This window comes from Elgaria multicarinata, chromosome 4 (assembly GCF_023053635.1).
Source record: "Elgaria multicarinata webbii isolate HBS135686 ecotype San Diego chromosome 4, rElgMul1.1.pri, whole genome shotgun sequence".
Taxonomy (NCBI): Eukaryota; Metazoa; Chordata; class Lepidosauria; order Squamata; family Anguidae; genus Elgaria; species Elgaria multicarinata.
Genome location: NC_086174.1, coordinates 111,575,880 through 111,594,782, shown reverse-complemented (window position 1 = coordinate 111,594,782; position 18,903 = coordinate 111,575,880). Strand labels below are relative to the sequence as shown.

The following is an 18,903-nucleotide window of genomic DNA, read 5'->3' as shown; positions in this document are numbered from 1 at the left end:
AGAAAATAGACCCTGCAGGCCTGAAGTCTGCTCACCCCTGACTGTATTAAAGGAATTGCCATACTTCAGTATGTGAAGCTTGGGAAATCTACATAAACGGAACTGTCTTCCAGACTACCAAGTAGTGACCCCAATCAGACAGTGCATGAACTTACCTTTAAATTAGGCAATCTAGAACCTTGGTGAGAAACAATGGTCTAATCTGGAAGTGTCATCATCCTAAAGTAGAGCAGCAGGTTAAAGTACCACCTGGGCCATTTTTGTTCTGTATACCTGTCCCTAAGTGTCTCTTGCAAGCATAGCTTTTTTAATGCTTAGTCAACTAGCTTTAATTCAATCAGCCAGGGAACTTCTTTGTTTCCTCCCTTTCATTTCACAGAGTCAAGCTGTCTATCCCTTTGTTCCATTCCAACTAGAGTCCACCCAGAATCTTTACCCCTTTGTTTGAAGTATGCAAGTGTCATTGAGTTTAGGCACTTGCTCACTCAGTGTTCATTCATCAGACCCAAACATGGGCAGAGCCCCTCTCACTTAGCATCAAAAAGTGCCCGTGGTTTGCTTGACTCTCATCCCCTTCCTCATGTTTCATCCTAGCCCTCTCCATCTCCTGCACATTTCCAGGGCCATAGTTTTTCTTCATGCCCCTCACTGCCAGATATGCCCAAAGAGATCTACTGTCTTGGTGCGCAGATAGGCCTGTTGCTTTGTAGTCCCAGATAGAGTGTCACTCCTATGAAGCACCCATTGAAGCTTTTACAGCCAGCTGTGGCACAGACCAATCACACTGTGAGCTCATTCCTTCTCCTTAGGACGATGGTAAATTTCCCCATTTAGGGTACACAACCACTATTTGTGGGCTGCTAACCCTTTGCAGGCTTCTCAGAGTCTTAGGGAGCCATACCTTTCGGTGAATTGTGTCATTGTTTATGAGCTGTTGAGTTTTAAGCCCAGTGGTTTACTCCTTTGATGAACAAGCTGAGAACTTAGATGTTGTGCTGAGGTTTTCAGGGTCATGAACCAAGCACAACCACAAACCCACACTCTTAGATGGCTTCTTTTCCTTGTCTCCTTCCCCTAATTTCCCTCCATGTTTGTTACTTTCTTTGGATTAGCTAGGATTCTAAAAGAGATATCACTTTTAGGCTCCCTATTTTTTTCAGCCAACTTGTTTAGTTCCAGGTTTCCTATTAATAAGGTGTGGAACAGCTCTTCAGTCTCCTCATCATTGCTTTAGGCCTGAGAGTCCAGACATTTGGCTGTTTTTCAGCATTTTGGTGTTCATAGTTGCCTAGTCAGCAAAGGCAACTACTTCATTTTGCATTCATTGACCACATACCTGTAAAACAGAGGGTAGCTTGTGCTCACTGTGAAGTCCTAAGTACCTATGACCAGCCAGGAAGTGTGGTCCTTTGGATTCCCATTACTCTAAAAATCACTCTAAATCTATCATTTCTGCCCGTCACATGACCTACTTTGTTGCCCCCAAACTCCAAATTGCATATAATCTTCCAAGTCCTGACTCTCCATTTCCCTTTCCCACTCCTTATTTGATTAAGTCTAATTCCTCTCCTCCATCTTTTTTTATTTCTGCCATTGCTAGTGAAGATAGTCTGCTGTTCTACTGCTAGTAGGTGGTCTACTAATCTAACCTTTCTGTAAACATTGGTAGTAAAATAAAGCTGTGATAGTTTCTGGTAGTCTTTGTTATTGAATGAATTCCACCCCACCCCATTTTTGATTAAATACAGTGCATGACCTATGTGCATTCCACATCCCTGCAAAAGATCGCTATATCACACGTACGCACGTGTGATCAAGGACATTCATTAATAGATTGTAGTCTTTATTATTATATACCTTTACTCTCCTGTAGATTTTACTGTTTAGAAATTTTGTTCCAATTGATTTATTTCAAGGGCTACTTTCTGGATATATTTTCTAATCTATTGTGTATGAACAACTAATGGTATTGAGAGTTTTCTCTTCTTCGTTCCATATAGTTTGCTTCTTGTAATCATTCTTGGTACACTCAACATCAGCTTTAGTAACTTCCTAATTCCATGTTATTTAAGATAGACTTTGTGGCAGGTGATGCAAACTACAGTCGAGGTCCTCACGGTTTGATACGCATCTGTCTGCAAGATTCATGTTTCTCACTACTGCTACTACGACTCCACAAATTCCTAAGTCATATCATGTTTCCCAATTAATATCTCCTGGCAAAATGTGGGCCAGCTGTTTTGCCTTCAAGAAATTAATCATCTCTTAAATCCTCTTACGGTACACCAACTCACTCCTCCTTTCAGCTGTCCTGTGCAAAGCATTTAATGACTTATTCTCAAGCAAGCAACTTGCCAGAAAATGAGTGCTAAGTTTAGTATTGGGATGATGGAAGAGGATTTACCAATCTAAACTTCTGATTTAAATACTTAGACTCTCTGGAACCAGACTTTCAGCTCACAGCAGGGCTGAGCCATGTCTTCAAGCCCTAGGATGAATGAATTAAGCTCCCAGCGATATATTTTGTTAGGATTGTTTAGGAGGACTGTTTGCGCTTCCTGGATATTAAGGGACCATTAAAATGAATAATCATTGTTTATATACTTGACCTAAATGTTACCATTCCCCCACCATTATGCTGCACGGTTAATAAGGAGCCTCGCATCATTAAGCCTAAGAATGTGCAAATTCCTTTATTTACAACATATAATATATATATAATATATTTAAAAAGCTATGTGGCAAAAGGAATTATTTGAAAGCCAAACTTGTTCATATTTTAGTGATATACAGAAATGATCAATTTATTTCCAAAGATTGTTTTCTTGATTTTTTTAAACTAATTTCATTTAAAATTTATATACATTACACATGCAATCAGAGTAATACAATACATACTATATACAACAATCAATAAAACATCCCTTGTCTGGGTTACTAAATTAAGATGTATGCATGTTCACTCATATATTCATTATAGATTATATTTCTCATATGCAGAATGCAAAACAACTGGGAATTAACGATCGGCTAGATTAGAAGATTACTGGAGTTTTACTTTCCTTCATTTTGGAATTCTCTAGATTTGCTAGGAATTCACATATCCATTTCAGCAAATAGCAGGCATGAATTTTGCATTGAGTTTTCTTCTTCTTCTTTTTTTCATATTTACTTTGAGGTTTGCTTTTTTTACCAGGTTTTATGCCAGAAGAGGGTCTCTATAAATCCTCTTGGACAGGAGCAGACTCCAGCCTTAGCTAGACCTAAGGTTTATCCCAGGATCATCCCGGGGTCATCCCTGTTCATGTAAATGACACACAGGAGATCCCGGGTCTAGCTAAGGCCTCCAAAGGCTTATGGCCCAATGCTGCCATTTATGTGACATTCATCCAGTGCCCCCCCCCCCAACTTACTTCGGATGCAAGACTGGCTTGTGTAGCTAGTTTCTGGTTGGGGAGAAAAACTGTGTATCTCCTTTATTGCCAGTTCACACATCCAATTTGGCACGTTGTATAAATCAGCCCTTGGCTTTTTCCCTTTAGCTCTCTTACATGGATTTCTGCCTCTAACCAGTTACTTTATGGTTTGAAGCACACAAATTTACCATCAGAGAGTCCATTGTTATTTTGAATGTGTTCACATTAAACATTTCCCCTTGTATATGCAAAGTCAGTTATTGTGATTTAAAGGGAGCCACTGAACTGGAACATTTCCATTAGAGTGAATTTCCAGTGTTTACAATTTATATGCTTTCTGAAAAAAAAGTTATGTTTTGTTCATTCTTCCTATTTTATCAGTCTGATGTAGAGGAATATGTTTTTTTCCAATTGTGCTTTTAATGAGCAAATAAAATGTGCATGCTCTTCTGAAAAGTGCACTTAGATGCAACGCTGGGTGCAGAGCTTAAAAAGAAGAACTTGGAAATGCTTTATAGTACTAGACCACAGTAATTGTGTGTAAGCCTTCCCAGCCTGTTCATTTAAAACAATAAAAGCACCAAGGCCAGACAGGATACATCTAAATGTTCGAGTGTGGAATAATCCAACTATCAAAGCCGGACTTAAAGCTACTTCATCTGTTGCAAAGAAATGGGGAAAGAGGAAGCATGAACTACTCATACTGGTCTGTACCCAACTTGGTCCTCCACTGGAACAGACACTGCCAGCAGAATGGATTCCATTTCTTCCCTATCAGGGATGTACAAGAGTTTCATTTTGTTTCATTTTTTTACTCGAACCTGCCTTGTTCACACCTTCGAATGCAAACACAAACAAATGTGCTTTTTTTTCCGGGAAAGGTCACATGTTCCCAAACTTGGATTTGTGTTCAAAAAATTTGCACTTTAAAAAAAAAAGTTTTTTTCACGCTTTAGTCTATGGGGAGAAAGCCCGCGTTATGTGCCATACGAAATGCAAACTTTTCTGGTTCAAAAAAAAAGAAAATCATCACCACTGAAAATGGGAATGAGGTGATCAGCACTTGAAGATGGAGTTTGGAGAATCTCAGCAATCGGTTAGCAACTTTTTCCCCTAGCCCTGCTCTCTCTGCCCTGCAGGGAACAGCTCTTGGCTCTAATCCGCTGCTGATCAGAGATATTTTCTCTCTCTCTGTGGCAGAGCGAGTGGGGCCAGTCAGGCAGAATGAGGAACACTCATGGGCTGGAGATTCCCCATCCCTGCTGTTCTTTTAGAATGGATCTTGTTGCATGGGACTTCTTTTAATGTTATTTCCCTGTCCCAAGGCCCCAAAGGAGCAATGGGCAGGCTATTGTCCCTGATCCGCTCCTAGCATTTCTATCCATGGCAAACAATGTAAAGTTAATTCACGGCACAGTGAGGTAACCATATTCTTGTTCATGGCTGCACATTTGGAAGCTCCATAGCACTGAAAAACAAGTTCTGAATGTTCAATACAGGTCTGGTTGCCCAACTATGGTAAATGACACTCTCTGAAAGTAGAGTAGTATGAGGGACAACTAAATCTGACCAATTCATGGAAATTTGCTTTCCATTTATCACTGTATTTATTTATTGCATTTCTATACCACCGAAAAGCCGACACTTTCTGGGTGGTTCGCAAAAATTAAAACCGTCAATTGCAACTCAAGGTATGAAACAACGAAAATATAAAAACACAATATAAAAGTACAACCAGGATAAAACCAAGCAGGAATTTTAAATATGGATTTTAAATACAGATTCAAAACAACAAAGTTAAAGACTAACACTGTGCATGCTAATGGCATGTTGTAGGAATTGTGCGCTTTCCGGAGGTCCCTGTCACACGCAGTGTTGGGTGCTCGACTAAGAGGCCTGGCCTGGCAGCATCAACGAGTTTGCCGGGTGCCCCCCCCCCCCCAAAGGAGCTCACCATTTAAGCCATAGGGAGGAGGAAAGTGTAGAGATGTGGTGTTTCAGGATAACAAACCAGAGACAACTAAATATCATTTTCTTTTTTCTTAGAAGAGTCATCATGAAGAAATGAGCTTAAAAGGTTCAAAAGGTGAACAGGTAACTAATGAGTTGCTCAGGGATTTGGCGGGTGGCTTGGTTGATTGGTTGGTTGGTTTACATGTGATTACTGAGAATGAAGCATGGCTTATTCTTACCAACCCAAATCTTTAAAAGCAAAGAGCAAATATAAAGAAAACAAACAGAGAAAAATATACTCCATGTGGAAGCAGGGCTTTCAGGCCTGTTATTTTTAGCATCTGCTGGCACAGAGCCTCTTCCAATCCAGTGGTGCAGGAGTTGCTGCCATCTGACCCCACCATATGTAGCTGAGCCTAAACTCACGTAGGAGACTTCAGAGCACAGGTAGTTCTTCCCATGAAGTCTCCCCTTCCAGGAACTGGGGAGATGCTAGTGTGGGAAGCAGTTACTTTGGCAGTCCCCACATTAAGTTTAGCACCTTTAGGTCTTATATCCCCCCCCCTCCCTTATCCTCATTGCTAAATCTTATCCCTTGTTGTCGAAACCTAGTCAAAGCCTGATAGACCCACTTCCAAGCTTTCACTGTAACAACAAAGTTAAATTTACAGCTGGCTTCTTGGCTGGTCACTGGTTGCAATTGCAGGGAATGTTTCTGAGTTCCTCGTTGCTGGTAAAATTCTCCAGATTGTGATCTCTGGGCTCCAAGCCAGAAGAAAAGACAAACAAAAAGCAAAAAAGGGAGAGAGTTCTTTATATCTAGCAGGTCCAATAAGATAAAATGCAGCTTCAATAGTAAACAGATGAAAACAAACTAAAACAAATTAAGACCTGGGAATGCGGGAGCTCTTTAAAATGTAGCTAATCACACAGACACCATCTTTCCCCTCTCCTCTCCACATATACAGTCATTAAGTTTAGGCTTTTGCTGTTATTTATTTATTTATTGCATTTTTATACCACCCAATAGCTGAAGCTCTCTGGGCAGTTTACAAAAATTAAAACTATGGAAACCATTCAAAATATAAAGTGACAGTATAAAACCATGATATAAAATACGATATAAAAGCACAACCAGGATAAAATCGGCAGCAGTGCAGAAATACAAATTTAAAATACAAATTTAAAACAGCAAAGTTAAAATTAATTTATAGACTGTTAAAATACTGAGAGAATAAAAAGGTCTTCACCTGGTGTCTGAAAGAATATAGTGTAGGTGCCATTTCTATACCACCCAAAAGCTGATACTTTCTGGGTGGTTCGCAAAAATTAAAACCATCAATTGCAACTCAAGGTATGAAACAACGACAATATAAAAACACAATATAAAAGTACAACCAGGATAAAACCAAGCAGAAATGCAGAGATTTATACAGATTTTTAATACAGATTTAAAACAACAAAGTTAAAAGACTAAGCAATTAAACTGTTAAAATACTGAGAAAATAAAAAGGTCTTCACCTGGCATCAAAAGGAGTATAGTGTAGGTGCCAGGTGAACCTCTCTAGGAACCTCCTTCCACAGCTGGGGTGCCATAGCAGAGAAGGCCCTCCTCCTGGTAGCCATCTGCCTCACTTCCTTTGGCAGGGGCTCATGGAGACGGACCCCTGAGGATGACCTTAGGGTCCGGGCAGGTATATATGGGAGGAGGTGTTCCTTCAGATAGCCTGGCCCCAAGCCGTTTACTTCTCTGATGTATGAGGAAGCTTCCCTAGGGCAGGGAAGAGGTGGAAAACTGGTTGCAAACTTAAGAATGTCCTATATTGTATTGCTGAAATGTTGGGGCTGTTAAATAAGTGACAGCCCAAGGTGTAACTAAACGTTATCATACTGTTTGAATGAATCCTAGGTAGAATCTACACTACTGCTTTAAAACAATTTAGAACAGTAGTGACAACTGTTCAGGCCCAGGACACATTCCATATACTGTTTTCAAACTGCTTTCAGAGTGTTATGTCCTGCTTGGTGTAGATCTGGCCCTTTATTCTGCATGTGCAGTTTGTGCATGGATGGAAATATACCCTCTGAATGCTTTCTCTGCTGTGTTGAATTACAGCATTTTGTTCTCCACTGTGTTACCTTTCGTGAGCACCATAATGCTTAAATGTGTCTTGATTATTAGCTTTTGCATTAACATGCTGGTTGTTACATTTTACACTTGCAAGCGTTTCATTTAAAATGTCCGTATAAAATATTAAGATTGCTCATATCCTGCTGTAGGGAGAGGCTTCTGAGAAAGGAGAAAAAGGGGATCCAGTAAGTACAGCAAAAACCTGTAATTGGGATCTCTTACCCACTATATTTTCTTATTCTGCCACATACTATGTGTGCTTTAAATATGTCTTAATACGTTTAGAAAGCTTTGCACACAAAATGTGATTTTTGTGTCATTGTCACTGCAAGTTATCTGTCACATGTCAAAGTGATTCATTTACAGCTAAAGGGATTATAGATCATAGTCTGCTTTGGACAGCCTTCTTTCTGGGAGAGGCTACATACAGTTGGGGAGCAGAATCCTATCTGCCCACTAAATGCACCTGCCCTACCTCTGAGGCTGATCTACATCCATATGTGGACGTAACATTTTCATACAACCTACACTCCTAAATTCCAGTTGTGCGATTGACTCAAATTGTATGTAGGCTATGAACTTTTCTACACAGGCCTGTTAATCTACTGAATCTACTTTCGGTTTCGTCACAGAATTGAGATCTGAGCCCTACACAGTGTGTTTCCTTCCCTGCTTTTCTGCTGCATAACCTCTAGGTGGCATTGTAGTATAGCAGAATAGTGCAAATACTCAGGAGGAAATTGCACTTTCCTTCCCCATCAAAAGTAATACCCCATTTTCCCTGCTCTAAAAAAAACCTGAACGTGTTTTTTAGACACAGAGGTGAAACTAGAGGATTATGGGAGGCGTCTAAAGAACCTGTAAACAACCAAGTCCAATGACAATTGCATGATAAATGCCTTGTGCAGTAAAGTCCAATGATTCACATGGTTTGGGACTGTGTGCATTGTATTTTAGATTCCTAGACCCTATGCAAATGTTACATGCATGTGTGGACATCTGGCAGATTTAGAGGTGGAAAAGGTGATGCGCCTCCCACCTTTACATGTAACCCAGCAAAAATATTGCCCAAACAGGCCTATGTTGCCAGGTTTACACATCTGAGAGCTTGATTTGATCATGAGTAGTGACGGAATGGCAGTACCTCGGTTACAGACCTGAGTAGAAGTCCATAAACTCTTTTCCTTGTTGTTAACTGAAGATACTCATCAACGACCATGCTATTGCTTCCAATAAAACCAATGAGTTGTTTCCAATGGTGACTTTGAGCACTTCTTAATCTGTTCCCCTTACTGCAGCCTTGCATGGCACATCCTTTGCTCTTCCAGAGGGTCCTGCAACCCTTCGGAGCACCTTGGGAGCGCCACAGGGAGCTGCAGTGGGCAGGAGGGGATGGTAAAAATTGGGTGCCCTGCATTACCGAAACAGAAATACTTTGTTTGCCCAAAGCCATCACTGAAATTACCCAATGTAAATATTGCTAAGGGCTCCTGCCTGCTGTTACTCTAGAGAAAACCGGTACTGGCAAGTCCTTGGAATTAAATTGATCGTTTGCCTTGTGCTGGGTTTCATTGCCCTTTTTTTAGTGTGAAATTAGTGCAAAATGTTTGCAAGGAACTTCTCACTCGTATATGATCTACCAGTTATACACGTTTTTATCTATACATAGATACAAGGTTAGCTCACTTTTTTCAAAAACATTTGTTTAGGGTGAATCAGGGGAGCCTGGTCTTTCTGGGCCCACTGGAATTCCAGGACCTCAGGTATGTACATTATATTTGATAAACTGTACAAAATATTATGCTGCATTGCCTCTTCTAGCACAGTAGCAAAGGACTATTGATTTCCAGAGCTTTTCTATGATTCCATTCATGTTTTATTATTAATATTTGTTTATATTGCGCCATCAACATTCATGGTTTACACTTTTATATTTATTTATTTATTTATTTTTATTTATTACATTTATATACCGCCCCATAGCCGAACCTCTCATTTTATATGTTTTTGAGTTCTGTGATTTCCCAACTGCACCTGTACAAAATGTCAAACATGTGTGCAACTTCCTAATACCCTTTCCCAGCTGTCCTGCTGACATCATAAAATTCAACCTGGCCATGTTTGAGCTCTGTCCAAACCCTGACTGCGCTGCTTCTTTTATCTGTACAGTGCCAAATACACCGTTGACTCTAAATGAATGTTAAATAATAGAAGCAGTTGTACTCCAATCCAGTGAGACATCTCAGCTAAGTCAACAACAAAAGTTTGGCATACTGCTCCTTTGTAAAAAAAATAAAATAAAAATAAAAATCATTTATATATTAATGTATATGCCACTCTTCAGTTTGCAGAACTGGGGTCACTTACTGAAAATAAAGCAGTACAAATAAAACAAAAATACATATAAAAAATATACTTGAAACAAGTAGTAAAAACTGTACGAAGTCAATACAAACTGTTGGATTAAAACCAGTCTGTTGAAGTGCTGGAAGGCCTGGATAAATGAAAAGGTCTTTGCCTGGTTCCAGAAAGACATCTGTTTCAGTGCCCCGCAGTATAGGCATTGCAATAGCTTATGGAGAGCAGGTATTGTGTATAGTTAGATCAGAGCTGGTTTCTTTCGTATACCTACAAAATCATCTGATCCCTTTTACAAACGGTTAGTTTTCTAACTGTTGCTATCTGCCCAGAGGATATTGGTTATTGGGTAGATTAAAAGTATAATAAATAAATGAATCCTTTTGTCCCTGGATTTTACACACACAGGCCTTAGCAAAACCTAAGGTTTATCCCTGGGTCGTCCCGGGGTCGTCTCTGCCTGCTCCCGGGATATCCTGTGTGTCATTTACATGAACAGGGATGATCCCGGGACGATCCCGGGATAAACCTTAGGTCTAGCTAAGGCCGTAGAGGCTAGGTAGATCAGATTAGTAGGGTTGGAGCTATACAGCTGACAAGTTTTGGTACTTTGATTTGCGCTTAAGGACACTCTGAATATTGGTACAGTAAAGGAAGTATATTATAAATGTGAATTGGAGAAAAGGGACATTCCTCTAATGTATCCCTTTTTTAAAAAAAAAACCACGAATAATATGAGATTTTTTAAAAAAAAAACACACACACAACTTAAAATGGTTGTAATTGTGCTATAGGGATCCCCAGGACAAATTGGCCCCAGAGGACAACCAGGAGAAGTTGTAAGTATTGTATTGTTTTATTGTATCTTGTAAAAATTACTGAAGTGACATATTAGTCAATGAAATAATATTATGGGAACTGTTGATATGCTGTTTTTACAAGGAGAATGACAAGAGACGTGATTGATGTGTAGCCCGTGGGATCTGGAGCCAGAAATCCTAGTTTTATTGCTGCCCCTCTGTGTGGTTTAGTACACACTGCATTGTATCTGTGTCTGTCTTTTGCAATAAGCATGACAATCTAGCAAATAATGCAAATTCCCCACTGTGAACTCCTCCTGCTCCTCGGAGATGGAAGAACCAGGCCTAGGAATTACCTTAAATAAGATAATGATTGCATTCAGATGGGATGCCAAAAAAACCATTGATTAGTATTATGCAAATGAACCTAGCCTCCCTCTTGCCTTTCATGCTTCCTTGTCCACTCTCCTCCTCTGGCGTTTCCATTTTAGATTAACCACAGTTAAGTATGTCATTTAACTCTAAACCCAGGTTAAACTTAATGACGGTTAATGCAAATAAGCTGGAGCTTCATTAACAATGGGTTGGAGTTGGCTTATTTTTCACTAACTATAGTAAAAATTAGTCACAGTTTGTCCAGATTCAGAAAACATGGAGAGCTCCAGCTAATCAAAAACGGAAGTGAGTGCTTCTGAATTCCTCCTCCCAGCCATGCCAGAGAGCAGCAGGGAGTAAACAAGCCCTCAGGGAGGCTTTTTACTATGGTTAAAGCCATGGTTTAAGGTGTATTCTGAACAGAACCTGGCTTTCTGGCTTAACTGCCGTGGTTAAAGCCATGGTTTAAGGTGTCTTCTGAACCATTGAAAACCTGATTTAAAAATGCTGTAAAAGAGAGTATCGCTGTAGTGGCTGCTGGGGAGATCAGAGTTCAAATCTCCATGAAGATCACTGAGTGATCTTGGGCCAGTGATACTCCTTTATCTCAACCTTGGGAGGATAAAGTGGGGTCCCATATCCAGGTATGCCATACTAAGCTCATAGGAAGAATGGGATACATAGATGATGATGATGATGATGATGATGATGATGATGATGATGATGATTTATTTCATTTCTATACTGCCCAATGGCCGAAGCTCTCTGGACAATTCACAAAAATACCCACCACAATACAAGATAATAAAAGCATAATGTAGAATATCTAACATACAAAATTTAAAACAATTGGAACAGCTGAAACAATTACAATAAGGTACATGACGTAATAAAAATAACTGACATAAAAATGCTTCATTATGTGCCATCAAATGCCTGGGAGTAGAGGACAGTCTTAAGCTGGTTCTGAAGAGATGACAGTTTTGGCGCCAGGCGGACCTCAGTGGAGTGGTGAGAGCATTCCATAATGTGGGAGGGGACACTACTGAATAGGCCCTATCGCTTGTTGCCACCTTCCAAGCTTCCCTGGGAGAAGGCACTCAGAGGAAGGCCTCTGATGTTGATTGTAGAGGTCAGGGGGGTTCAGGTCAGAAGAGGCGCTCAGTAAAGTATTGCAGTCCCAACCTCTGTAAAGCTTTATAGGCAAAAACCCAACATCTTGAGTTGGGCTCGGATACAGACAGCCAATGAAAGTGGGGCAGAATTCGTATTATATGTTCAGCCCTTTTAATAGTATTAATATAGCAGGTATGCTATCGGCACTTAGTTGTATTATTGGTAGAGTACATCACAGTATTTTAGTCCAGGAATGTGGTTGCAGAAAAGTTCAACACATGTTTGGCCATTCACAATGTAATCATTCGTTTCTATTACTGAAAAGCAGTCAGTCTATTCTACTCACATGACACCTTCCTTAAAAAAACCCAAAAGCTTTAAAATTGTCTAAAGAGATGAAGCGTACAGGTGTTTTTCTTACATTTGCAAAGCACAATAAATCAAAACGTTCAGCCACTTCTTCGATGCTCCTATTCATATGTAAATGCCAGCCACTCATTCTGCCAATGCTAAAAAGCTGAAAGTTTCACTTTCCAAAGAAAAGTGAAAGGGATGTGCCTTTCATGTATTTTCTAATGGAAATAATTCATATATATTTTTCTCATGGATTCACATAAAATAGTTGGCATGATTGCAAGACATTTTCTTTTTTGACAATCTCTGTCATTTGCTGTGAAATATACCTCAAGCGCATCAAGAAAAGAGATGCACCACCTCCTTGAATAAAATTAATTTAAACAGCCCCAAGGATTTACAATTCTATGCTTTTCTTCATAAGAATTTATTCCAGAGTTGTCTCATCTATAGCAAATTGTAAACTTAATAGTGTAGAGCTCTGCTTAAAATGCCCCATTTGTTTAGATGGATTCTAGTTTATTTCATTTTTCATGCCCTTGTATTTAAGGGAACTGTTGAAAGAGAGCAAGTACAGATAATGAAACTCGCAGCTGGAATGTTTAAGCCAACATTATTTAGGCAAAGCTGGCTAGGTAAAATCTAGCATTGTAATCATCTCAGACTTCTTTGATTACATCTTTTGAGTGCATAAAACTAATGACTGGATCGTTCATGCTTTGAGGAAAGACAGAAAAAATATATGAGGAAATTGACCCCAAGTAAATAACATCTGCTTTTATGCTCTTGGGTTATTATTAAACCCAAGAGTATATTGCCAGTCTTAAGTATGGAAATCCAGAGCCAGTCATCCACAATGGGAAGACGCTTTGTCTCTTGACTTACAAGATTTTAAATTTCCAGAGGGGTAGACATGTGAGTGTTTTGGCGCAAAAACAACAGAGAAGCCCAGTTCGGACGACACAATAACCATCAGTGGGTTAAATATTTGATGGTTGGTTATTGTGTTGGGACTTTTTCTCACCAAGGTTGGTTCTTCAGCCAATACAAATAACAAATGCTGTGAGAGTTGATTATTTGAATAACCATTGGTTATTGTGTCGTGTGTCTGGCACGTTGACCATTTCATCGCACACAGTTGATTATTTTCAGGGACTACAGAGTCCCCTGGCAAGAGAGACTAATGTGCCAGCTGCTGCTCTACTCCAGCCAGCAGAACTCTCAATGACTGATGGGATTCTAGAAAGAGGACTGAGAGGGTGGGATGTGTCTGATAGTCAACTCAATGTTGGCCTTAATCCACACCATAGTTAATTATAATGCTGTTGTGTGGAGAGTTCCACCTCAATAATCAACTGTGGAGTTGACTATTAACCCACCATTGACTATTTTGTAGTCTGAATCGAGCCACAATCTTGTGGCATCTTAAAGACTCTGGCTGTCAATGCCAGAATGAATGTGTTAAGTCTTTGAGGTGCCACAAGACACTTTGGCCAGATCTACACCAAGCAGGATTTGACACCTTGAAAACGGTTTGAAAAATGTATTTGGAGTGTGTCCTGGGCCCCAACAGTTGTCACTGCTGTTATAAACCATTTCAAAGCATTGGGGTAGATCCTGCTTTTGAAGATTTTAAATGGGATGTACTTTGCTACTTATGGATGCCTGCAAGTTTTCTAAGCAATGCATAATGAACAGGTTCTGCCAGAAGAAATATAAAAAAGTTTATTAGAATATCTCACTCTTTTAGCAAGTATTTTGTGTGCCTGCCCTTTCAAGGAAGAAAATCTTAGTGAAGCCTAACATCTGCTATAGCTATTCAAAATTAACCTTCTTTTAACAGGCCAGGTGATATAAAGTGCAAGGTGTTAAAAAATTTCTTTTTAATTAACTAGGGCTTACCAGGAGAACATGGAATACCTGGGAAACCAGGGATTAAAGGAGAGAAGGTATGTTTTGCAATATAGATTAAGTAAATCAATCACAAATTAGGCGAAAGACTCCCAATACTACTTCGACTGACTATAACTGCCCCGATTTCATTATGGACTTTATTTTTCCTGCCTCTGGCTTTCAACTAGCTTTGTGTTTCGTGACAGAGAGCAGCCTGAGATGGGACATTCCACCTCTTAGAGTTAGGCAAGAGATTCAAATAGAATTATAGCTTTTGCTTCAGTTCAGTAGCACTCACTGCTGCCCCCCAGCTAAAGGCTGAGAAAGAACCTCTTGAAGTGGCGTGGGCTTGACAGCATGCAGGAGAACAGACAGAAGTACCTGTTCACTGCATGAGAAGAGATCTTGTCCTGCTGCTGAACAGAATAGGAATTCACAGTTGAGAACAATTTTCCTGTTTCTGCAGAGTCATATCTGGCCAACTCTTGAATAGAAACAAATGGAATTTCGATAAGTAGAAAAGATCCCATTGACTCAGACACTGCGCAGGATCTGCGTGTGAGCCTGTTGGGTTTCATCCTGGACAGGTGGGGGTAGGGAGCCAAAGCCAAGGTTTCGCTCCCTCCGGTGGTGGGTTATGTGGGAATTTCATGCGGTTAGAATAGGGATGGTGAACACTCTGACACCTTTATGGTGATAGGCAATCCAGAGGTCCTGCTCCTTAGGGGTGTGCAGCTTTCGTGTCAGGATATGGTTTGCCTTTGGGGACCTTCCTGTCTCATCTACTCAGAGCTGCGCAGCACCAGGTGAGGATGATGCAGGTTGGTCCCCCCAAACACTGAAGTGTAGCTTGGAAAAGGGGCCGGATCATCCTTATTGGCAGGTTAGTTGCTTGGAGTCAGAATTATGATGATTCCCACACTTTCACGCACAGATCCAGGGATGGGAGAATTTCCCAAATTAAATGAAGAGGTCCTAGTTTATCCTATGCTCTGATGTCTTTAGTTCCTTCTCCACTCGCAAATGGAATTTTGATAAGTAGAAAAGATCCAATTGACATAGACACTGCATATGGATGATTTAATAGTGCATTGGCCGGGGAAATTAAGGCTATGGAAATTTAGCTAGGAAAGTGCCAGTTTTGAAGACGTTCTTGCGTTTGTCTGATCAAGAAGCATGCGTCCTGACAATTATGAGAGAAAGAACTGTAACAATTCAAACAGCCACAATAATGTATATTCATTAGGCATTACTGGCTTCCTTCTTTCTATAAAATCAGCATTATTTTCATCTTTATGACATAGGGGGATTCTGGTGGAATCGTTGGCCCCCCTGGCTCCCCAGGTGCTAAAGGTGACACAGGACCTCCAGGATCAAGTCTTCCAGGAAAACCAGTAGGTACCATAAAATTATATTGCAAAAAGAGACCAGGAGGTCTTTAAAACAAACCCCTGCCCCAAGGCAGGACCACCCACATACGAGCACTTCAAAGATAAACTGACATAATTCAGATCTGTCATGCCACAAGCAGAGCACCGTGGCAAAAATATACCTGGAGACCATAGAGCTCCAGATGAGTCTAATATATGAGTCAGTCATTTCTGTTCTGTCTCCCTAGTCTTTTGTGGCTTCTCCACCTTTTAAAGTGTGTAGTCATAAATGATGCTATAAGTATTAATTCTGGAACTAATGTCAGTGCAATTAAGTGTCATTAAGTGATTTGGCTGCTAGTTTAAGCTTTACAGTAGTAGAAATATGGCTTCCGGTTTTGTTTTTGTTTTTTTAATTTAGGAATTCTGGCTAATAGTGGCTGAAAAAATCAGTGATTACTCTAAAATTAAATCAGTATCTTTATTTTATTTTATTTTATTTTATTTTATTTTAGGGTCCAGCAGGCACTCCTGGAACAATAGGTCCACGTGGTCCTAAGGTAGGGAAAGCCTGTTACAATTCTTGTTTCTAAATATTTTGTACAATGAATTTTAAACCAAGATTTCTTCTTCCATCAGGGTGAAAGAGGGCTGCCTGGGGTACAAGGGCCTCCTGGAGAGATGGGTCCAGTAGGAAATGGAACCCAAGGCTTCCCTGTGAGTACAGAATCCATTTTAGGTGACTTTCATGCCAGGTATTTTGTGGGACAATTATTTAGATGATACAACTTGGATAGCAGCTGTCTGTTTGATATATGATTGCTGATGCATCATTTCTTTCCCACTGTACAGAAATATTAAAATTGTCCCAGGGGGTGAGGACATTACAGGGACATACATTTCCATGATCCCGCTCTAGCAATCTAGAGCATGATTCCTCACCCATCACCTACTGATGAGGAAATCTCAAACAAACTGCTACGTAAACTCATTCCTGCTTTTGCGAAGGGGGAGAAGAGAATTGTGAATTGTTATGTAATAAAACAAGGGACTTAACAATGATTCCTAGTTCTTTCCAGAGTGTAAAGGTGCTTCTGGATTAGGCTTTTAAAGTGCTATTACCTTGGCTGAATCTACATTACTGTAGCTGTAACGTTATAGATAGCTCTGGATAACATCAGTGATCACGTGATGTGTTCCTTATAACGTTATACAGAAAGGTTTTGTACCATTTTACCTTTCGTTGTAAAACTCCTGCGTCGTTAGACTTCTTTCAATGTGCTCCGTTGTTACGATGTCTTCTGTGTCGCATTGCAAAACTAATGTCACACAAAGCAGATCCCTCACCGGGCTTCCTGTCTGATGTAACTTCCTCTACGCACCTTCAGAAACCGTTGTTAGAACTGGTGAACGGAATGTGTTATTTTTTTTAAAAAAAAATTAAATTATGCGCATATGCGCATCCTTTAATAAAAAATATTTTAAAAAAAGTTTTTACCTGAGGTAGGTTGCATGTAATGCCACGGAAATAATGTTTAAAAAATGAGAAAGATTGAACACATTCCATTCACCAGGCATCCCTACACTTTCCTCAAGAGACAGACAACTCTGACAATCCACAAACCACTCTCTCTGAAGAACTCCCGCCACAAAGATTTGAAATTAAGAGCATGCACATAAAGGAATGTTAGCTAGAGTGGCGCGGAAAATACAAAAACAAGGAAGTGGGAGGCACAGAGAAAGGACAGTCTGGGAATTGCAAGGATCACAGAAACAAGAAGAAGAAACAACACAGACAACGGGGCAACGAACAGTGTGCTCTGCAACAACGTTACAAGAAAAGGTAAGTAATGCTACTGAGTAACGGTATACAAGGTAGCGATACAAGTTACAACGTTACAAAGGCTCAAAAAATCGATATCAGCAGAAGTGTAGATCCACACCTTGCCTTGTACATGAGATTTTACAGGGGATCTACATGACATTGTCATGCTTTGTAATCCTCCCATGTTCCCTGCCTTCCTCCATTTTGCCCTTGTTTTTTCATTACCTGATATTTTTTTTCAAAGCACACAATAACAGTGCAAATATGAACTGGTGTGGGTGTAGGATATTGTAACGTTCCAGCATTCTTCTTGGGGTGTCATTATGTTATTGATGTGATGTTAGTAAGGGGCAGATTCTGTAGACACACTATCAGAGTTCTGTGCCACCTTTATTTCCGGTATCCACATTTGTAAGTGCTTTAATGGCTGATAATTCATCCTTTATTGCAATATGTTTACCCTATATATTTTTCCTGATGAATCGCCAAAGATCCTATTCCAAGTATTTAAAGCACTGTGTGATCTTCTTATTTGGATTGGCTTTCAGTGGCCCACCACTTGGTACTTTGTTTTTAGTTTTATATATCTTTTAGGAAGATTTCATTCATCATTTTATAGCTGGTTTTAAAAAATCCAGTGACCTGCTGCAAGTTCTCTGGTTGGGCCCATTTAAAAAAAATAATTAAAACAAATAATCCGTTCCTGAAATACCTTTCCCACCATTACAGGAATGCAGCTATGACTTGCAGAGTCTTGTGACCAGTACATGATAGCTGGGGAATGTCCTCCTTCCTACACACTTCACAGAGGGCAATTTTTGCTGAGGATCATTTCACTCTCCCCCCACTCACTGACCTCTGCTCTTCAACATTGCCTGTGTCCTTTAACATTGTAGATAGGGAAGGTGGTCAAAATATTAATTCAGAAGCATTGATTTTAGAAAGAGGAAAGCAAGCATTCTGTTGTTCAAGTTGTATCATCTTGCTACTTAGATGTTATCATAAGTGTCAGTAATGAACTGTGTTCAAATTACAGCATGCACACTGTATAATAGCCTTTCCAACCTGGTGCCATCCTTATGTGTTGGACTACAGTTGCCATCATCCTTAGCCAGCATGGCCTTTGAAGCCAGCTCAACCTGATTTTCTTCTTTTGTTCAGAAAAGAAGCAGAGGACATAACTCTTGGAATGAGTTGAAATAAATGATTGTAAATTCACTTTTAAGTTTTGAAATGAACCTAAGTGTTACCGGCAATTTTTTCATTCTTCAGAAGCTTTTGCTGTCTGCAACTTTTTAAAAGATGTGTGCTG

At 39.9% G+C, this 18,903-nt stretch overlaps 1 protein-coding gene across 1 annotated transcript in view; it reads left to right on the top strand.

Moving 5' to 3' along the window:
* Positions 1 to 18,903, top strand: part of COL19A1 (collagen type XIX alpha 1 chain) — a 214,355-nt gene that overhangs the window by 147,608 nt on the left and 47,844 nt on the right. The window contains exons 17-24 of the mRNA XM_063125809.1: positions 5,466 to 5,510; positions 7,650 to 7,685; positions 9,210 to 9,263; positions 10,653 to 10,697; positions 14,399 to 14,452; positions 15,701 to 15,790; positions 16,282 to 16,326; positions 16,406 to 16,483. Of these exons, the coding sequence (XP_062981879.1) occupies positions 5,466 to 5,510; positions 7,650 to 7,685; positions 9,210 to 9,263; positions 10,653 to 10,697; positions 14,399 to 14,452; positions 15,701 to 15,790; positions 16,282 to 16,326; positions 16,406 to 16,483 (447 nt within the window). The remainder of the gene's footprint in view (positions 1 to 5,465; positions 5,511 to 7,649; positions 7,686 to 9,209; positions 9,264 to 10,652; positions 10,698 to 14,398; positions 14,453 to 15,700; positions 15,791 to 16,281; positions 16,327 to 16,405; positions 16,484 to 18,903) is intronic.